Source organism: Phymastichus coffea, unplaced genomic scaffold (assembly GCF_024137745.1).
Source record: "Phymastichus coffea isolate CEN01 unplaced genomic scaffold, Cenicafe_Pcof_1.1 PCOF00051, whole genome shotgun sequence".
NCBI lineage: Eukaryota > Metazoa > Arthropoda > Insecta > Hymenoptera > Eulophidae > Phymastichus > Phymastichus coffea.
The window spans coordinates 639236-646763 of NW_026706862.1; the positions used below are offsets into that span (position 1 = coordinate 639236).

General features: G+C 30.3%; 1 protein-coding gene across 2 annotated transcripts in view; it reads right to left on the reverse strand.

Moving 5' to 3' along the window:
* Nucleotides 1-6593, reverse strand: part of LOC131665447 (nuclear receptor subfamily 2 group F member 5-like) — a 134810-nt gene extending 128217 nt beyond the window's left edge. For both annotated transcript variants that reach the window (XM_058937328.1, XM_058937327.1), the window contains exon 1: nucleotides 5725-6593. In XM_058937328.1, coding sequence (XP_058793311.1) covers nucleotides 5725-5841 — 117 coding nt within the window. In that variant the 5' untranslated portion in view covers nucleotides 5842-6593. The remainder of the gene's footprint in view (nucleotides 1-5724) is intronic.
* Between the last annotated feature and the right edge of the window lie 935 nt (nucleotides 6594-7528).

Here is a 7528-nt window from a genome sequence, read left to right on the forward strand (position 1 = left end):
TTTTAAAATGAACTCAAATGTACTAATTGCAAGAAAGTTGTATAAACTGCTATGTAAATTGTACTTGAAATTATGAATCTGCAAGAAAGTCGAAGCATATGCTCGAATCAAAATATACTAACATATGTGACAAAAACCGATTTAAAGACATAGCCCAGTAAAAATATGCACTAGTGCTAGTATCATAATATTACGAATTATATAAAAAAAATATTGTAAATTTAAAAAAAGGAAAAATTTAATGTTTTTTACAGAAATGTATTACGAGGTGTGTTCAAAAAGTGAATATTTATTTTTATGAAAAACTATTTATTTATTCATCAATATTTATATTGTCTTCTTCAAAATAATCCTCCCCAGATATAATATACTTGTGCTAACGATTTTTTCAATCCTAGAAGCACTTCTGGTAAGCACTTTCTGGTATAGCCTTGAGTTCTTCCAGCGATTTTTTCTTTGTCTTCTCAATCGTTCCAAACCTCCGTCCTTTCATGGGTTTCTTGAATTTTGGAAACAGGAAAAAGTCGCAGGGGGCCATATCCGGTGAATATGGTGCCTGAGGCATAATTGTGATTGTGTTTTTGTCCAAAAAGTTGGACACAAGCAACAATGAGTGAGCAAGTGCATTATCGTGATGCAAAATCCATGAATTATTTTACCACAATTCCGGACGTTTTTTTCGTATTGCTTCTCACAAACGGCGCATAACTTCAAGGTAATACTCTTTATTGATCGTACGAGCTTGTAGTAAGAACTTTTGATGTTCTACGCCACGATAATCAAAGAAAACAGTGAGCATAACTTTGACATTTGATCGAACTTGACGTGCTTTTTTCGGTCTTGGCTCTTCTGGAGTTTTCGATTGGGACGATCAGGCTTTAGTTTTGACGTCATAACCATAAACCCATGATTCGTCACTAGTTGTAACTCTTTTGAGTATATCAGGATCATCATTGACGTCGATTAACAGCTCTTGAACTATGCTCCTTCGACGGTCCTTTTGTTCAACATTAAGCAGTTCCGGAACAAATTTGACTGCTACACGTTTCATGCCCAAAACTTCGGAAAAAATTGCATGGCATGAGTCAAAGAGATGCCAACGTCCTCAACCTCTTCTCTAATAGTGATTCGACGATTTTTTAACACCATTTGTTTCACTTCTTCAACACTTTCATCAGTTATTGCAGTTCTTGGGGCGTCCACAGCGAGGTTCGTCGTCGGTGTCTTCTCAGCCATCTTGAAAGAATTAATACTATTTTTTTTTACTTCAAGTAGACTCATCGTATGCCACTGTCAACATTTCACGTATTTTGGAGCACTCAATTCCATTTTTACATAAAACTTTATGCAAATTCTTTGATCCATTGTTTTTGACAGCAGAAAATCGCCGAGCACAAAAAACAAGTCTAACGTTTTTGTCTTGCAAAAAAAAGTATACCAATATAATTAAAGAAAAATATCGATGATCGAATATACGTAGTCCACCCAATTAAAAAATTTACCTTACTTTTTGAACACCTTAACCTTATAATATCAGATTATTGATCCTACATCCAGCGTAACCTCACATGATAAAGAGGATAATGCTCATCATGGCTTCTTTATTCATAAAACATAGATTTTGACATATTTTGACTATGTTTCACTTTTGCTATTCATATTCTTCAAACGCAAAAGGAACATGTAGTTTATAAACGAATCCTACATAAAAATGATAAGTACTAGAATTAGTCCAGGGTGAATCAAAGTCAGTAAAATGAGTTTAATAAGCTATATTGTTGTATTAGGGTAATATGGAAGGCGGAGCAATGACGAACGAAGTGGGCAAGGTGTACTCCTTCAGTGAGCGTGCATGTAGGTGTGTAGAATGTTCGTTTGCGTTTGTGTGTGTTTCGCATCAAATTTTTAAAATTAATTTTCTGACAATGAACCAACATCTAATCGTAGTTATAATACTTTTATATATCAAATCCATATAATTAATAAACTCAAATTTTCGTTTAAGTTTTAATCGATTATTTAAAATTTCATTTTTATCTATAACTTCATTTCAATATTAGCACCTAGTTTCTTTAATATTTGTTCTCAATGTATTTTGTTTTTGAAAACAACCTCATAATTATTTATAATATTTTATTATATACGATACTGGAAAAAAATTAAGAAATCAGAGAAAATTTTTTGGCGATTTTTGAAGGGATGTATTTTCGTGAAAAATGATCGTATCGAGATGAAAAAAAAACCTTTTAAAGCTTGAAGTTTCTAGATTTAAGATTTTTTAGTTAAAAATTTTCATCTGCTATGGTTACTGCACAATCCTAAGTAAAAGAGTAAGAAAAAAATTTTTTTTTTTAATCCAAGGATTTCGGAAAATTATTTTAACGAACTTAAATTCCAGTTAGCTTATTTATTGAGCTTATATTTTTTTTCTCCCTTGTCTCTCGATGTCTATTTGTCACTGACATATCGAACTATGAATGAAAAATGGTCCTTTTTCCTTCGATCACCATTAACTCAGCAATCAATAATCGTGCAGCAAATAAACTCTATTTAAAATTATTGTAGTTCTAAACTGTATTTCCTACAATAGTTATTTATTGGTTATTGATAACAAAATGTTTTTCGATTAATCTTCGATATAAATTTTAAAAAAGTAATTTTAGAAAACCTGCCTCAACCTAGCAACCGTTGCAAAAAGTACGTTTCTTTAGCTCAATACATACCCCAAAACCCTCCCAGTTTTCAGAGCGATCAGGCCATTTTCCCAAACCAAATCGTTAAACTTTTGAAAAGGTTTATAGGAACACGTTTTTGTTCCTTAAATGTCAATAAATGATGATAATGACAAAAAAAATTTTTTTTTCTTATTTTGTTGGTAATTTGGAATTGAAAAATTATCTAATATGGAAAAAAAAAGAAGAAGAAAATGTTTCTTCAAAAAAACAAATAAAACTTTTGTTTAATTCATTAATTTCTGGCAATTGATTCACAGAAAGCATACCACGTTGAGGTTGTACAGTTGGATTTATGCTTCTTGTACATATGAACATCCGTGTGTTCGTACATTTGTCTGTATATCATTATATCTACTTTTTTCAGCAATATGAAATCTCGTGGTTCATCACTTTCTCAGTATTTAAAAACTCCAAACCTATTTACTAAATATCTTATGTCCGTCAATGTTCAATTTTTTAATGAAAAGCGACTCTATGGCACATCACTTCTGCAATATTTAATGACTCCAAAATCATTCCTCAAGTTACGTACATACATGTCTGTCTACTAAATTTTATTGCCGACTCTACTCTAAATTACTGTATTCAATCTGTTCGACGTATTAATGCACCTAAGCTAGACGAGCTCGATGATGTCTTACTGTTAGAACTGGTAAACCAACTGGACGCCTAGCTCGTAATTCAGACTTTCGAAGACGGGTAAGCACTGTCCGGTAAGAAATATTTCTTTGTCTTTGTCGTTGTCGTTAGTATCTTCGTCGTTATCATCACTGTTGTTATTATTGTTGACAATGATTCAGAAAATTTAGTCTAATAACATTTGCATGGATGAACGGTTCTCAACAAGCACGACGAATTATTACTCGATTATCTCGAGGACTTGATACCCGTCGTTAATCTTACTCCGGTCGACGAGCATACCTACCTAATTCTCGATAATGTACGTAGGCATGGCTCACAACTGATGCGCTGATGTCCGACGTCGCGGTGAGTGTAACACTTTTCAATAAATAACCCTCTTTTTACAAGTCGAGCGTTTCAGAAAAATGTCGGTGAGGCATGATTCACAACTGAAAAAAATCAAAGGTTGAAAAATTTTTATGAACTTTTTTCTAAACTTTATAAAAATTGAAAAAAAACTGTTTATTCAAAACACAATTACTTCTCGGGAAGTAACGAAATCGTTGGCATAAAGACATCGCATACCATAGGTCAAGTAATGGGTACAGCTCGGGTATTAATTTTCTTAATTATTGAAATTTTTTCAGATAGTAAATTTAGGGCAAATTGAGACCAACAAGCAATAAACATAACAATATGTTTTCAAATTTTATAAATAATTTTTTAAGAAAACAAATTTTTTGAGTCATTTCCATCATTTATTTTCTTTCAAGAACAAAAAATGGTTTCTTTAATTCTTTTCAAAAGTTTGACGATTCGGTTCGGCAACCCAGCCTGACCGATCGCTTTGGAAACTGGTAAAGTTTTTGAGTGTATATTCAGCTAAAAAAAATCTTCAAACATTGGTACTTTTAACAAGAGTTGCCAGATTAAGACAGGTTTTCTAAAATAACCCAAAAAGCTATGTTTTTATACTCTTTTCAAATTAATGTCGAAGACTAATCGAAAAAAATGTTGTTCTCAATAACCAATGAATAAGTTTTGGAGGAAATTTATTCTAATTTTTAGAACTGCCTCTTTATTTGCTGTATGATTATTGTTTGCTAAGTTATTGGCGATCAAAGGAAAAAGGACCATATTTCATTTAAAGTTTTATATCTCAGTGACAAATACACGTACATAGAGAAAAGAGGAAAAAACGAAATAAGCTAACTGAAATTTAAGTTCATTTAACCGAAAAAAATTTTCCAAGTCCATAGACTCAAATGAACATAAACAATTGTTTTCTTGCTCTTTTCCTTAGAGTTATGCAATAACCATAGAAGATGAAGAATTTTGACTAAAAAATCCTAAAATAAGAATCATCAAGCTTTAACATTTTTTTTTTCAGCTCGATACCATCATTTTTCTCGAAAATACAGCCCTTAAAAAATCGCCGACAAATTTTGAATTTTTTCTGTTCCCAATTTTTTTAGTAGTGTATAAGAAACTACCTGTATATAAAACATAAACTTTTGAATTAATTTTCAACGAAATTTTTCCATAAAATATTATTAAAAAAATTCATGTTAAATCTTAGATGTTAAGTTTAATGCATAAAAAAATTAAAAATTTTACTTAACTTTGTTCTACTGTTGAACATTCTCAATTATGATATTATATTGCTAACATGTATCATGAACGTGACAAAAATAAGTAAGTTGACTATTTATAATCTTATTAAACAAGATGACGTGAAATCAAACGGTAGCCAAAGGAAGATCTCGTTTATCAAATTTAAATTACCGATTGGAACATTAAAGGAGTCCAAATGACTCGTGTTCATCCATGAAAAATCTGAAAATTTGGAAAGTTCCCTCATCGAGAGCATAAAACCACCTCTATAAAATAAATTGCGTACGCGGGAATATATGAAATTATCATTACGTAATAGTACAATTTACAGATATAATGTAGCTTGCCGGGCCACTCAATAGGCATAAATTAATATAAAATCCGAGTAAAGGGCGTTATAACTATATAATACATAACTTTTGCTTAGTTTAAACTTTCGAAAGTTTTATTTAATTCCGAAATGATACATAAGATGAATTTCAATGAAATCGTTATCTCACTTTGCTAGTCGAATTCAATTATATATTATTCTCTATACTTTTTCCTCTGTATAAATAGGAATCATAATAATCATGAAAGAAAGAATATATTCTGAAAATAGAATCAATTATTATGATTATAATAATTATTTATACATTATTTGTATGAAGATTTTTCACACATTATTGAATGACTTTTTGTAGTATATACTTTTTTCCTACTTATATTTTCAGATCACAATAAAATTTTGATATGTTTTCACATAATTATTCACCTTCACATGTGAATTGTCCGTAATGTTTGCCACTACTTTTATCACCGCAAACAATACATTCAATACTTGAAGTCTTTTCTGTTTGAACATTACCAGACTGCGAAGTATTGCTTTCATTGACAGGAGTGCTGCTTCGAATCAATGGATTTTTCGGCATTATCATCAATTCAGTGTTAGAACACAAATTTTTTTCTGAGTCTTTTAACGGCATAATATTTGAAGGAACCATTGATATGTTCTTAATACTAATTATCTGAGAATTAATAAGTAGATCTAGTTCGTTAGTTATCAACACTGTGCCTCAAAATTCCTCAGATCTCAAAAAGTTTCAAAAGAGTATCATTTCCGTTAATTTAATTAATTATTAGTAAGTAATTTGATAACTGAATAATAATAGAACAATTCTTATAATAAATGTGTTTTTTTTATTATTGGGAATAAATGGATTCAAAATGCAACATTAATAATTAACGTAACTTGAAAAGGTAATTTTATCTGATATCAATAACTATTATTTATAAATCAGAAATAATAGATTTTTATAATAAATCACCATCACATAATGTTATGTACACGTACACACACACACACACACCCGCGCGCGCATATATATATATATGAAATTATTGAACATTCCAAACGATTATTTTGTAACCGTAAACCATTTCATAATATTTGAAAATAGTTCACATATATTGTGGCACTTATCGGATCTATTATCACACAATTGATTATTATAACAAAAATACTTTGTGCTAAATAAAATAGTAGTAGCAATCCACGCAGTGCTGTATTTCTTATTTTTTTGTTTGAGTTTTAACTTGTCTTATTAATATTTATTAGTTGTCAGCAAATCAGACAAGCACGAGTATCTAATACCAACGCAATATAAACTAAAGAAGTATTCGACCCTTGACACAGGTTTACTGTCAATTCTTTACTAACTCCTACTTACTAGACTGTTACAACCGCGCTGTTACTATGGTTACTATAGGCGGAGCAGTAAATGATCCGCCTTCTTTATTTGGATTGGTTATTGGTATTTTATGAATTACATTGTCCAAGAAAAAAAGGTTAACTTATTTTTTCTTATTATAATGTTGTTAAATGAAATGCTATTCTATCAATTTTTTTAGGGCCTACTTTTTTATAAATACATAGTGAATCATTTCTATACTTGAGTCAATAAACAAACTTTATAGTTAACTACAAAAATGAAGCTACGTTAACTTTCTAAAAGAATTAGTAACCTTATATTTCCGAAAAAAAAAATTATATTTCATAAAAATTAACAGTCCAGATGTAGGTCACAATTCGATAAAAACACCTATTTCCAACAGTTTATGACAATCAGCGCAACGATTGCGAAACTGAAAACCACCGGTATTTCGAATCAAAATAGCCTGAATCAACACGGCTGCAACCTGCAGTGTAAAATAATCGCATGAAAATAGGACTGACATAGCGTTGAAAATTAAAATCTTGCGCATCAAACAATTACGAAGGAATTTAAAAATTTAATTAGTTCTTCTGTACATGACAATTTCTGAACAAAATTATTTTGACAATAACTTGTATGATTATTTTCCGAGTTAATATAAATTTTGAAAAAGTTTTTAAGTTTTTTAATTTTTCATAAATTTTTGATACATATTACTTGAATATTTTAATGCAAGCGTCTCGAATTTGATCATTGCATTTGCAATGCAAATATTATATTGTTTTATTAGAGACATATATAAATTACTGTTCGTATTGTGTACGCTTGAGCCGCTATATATTGAGATTTTACGACCAAAACAAA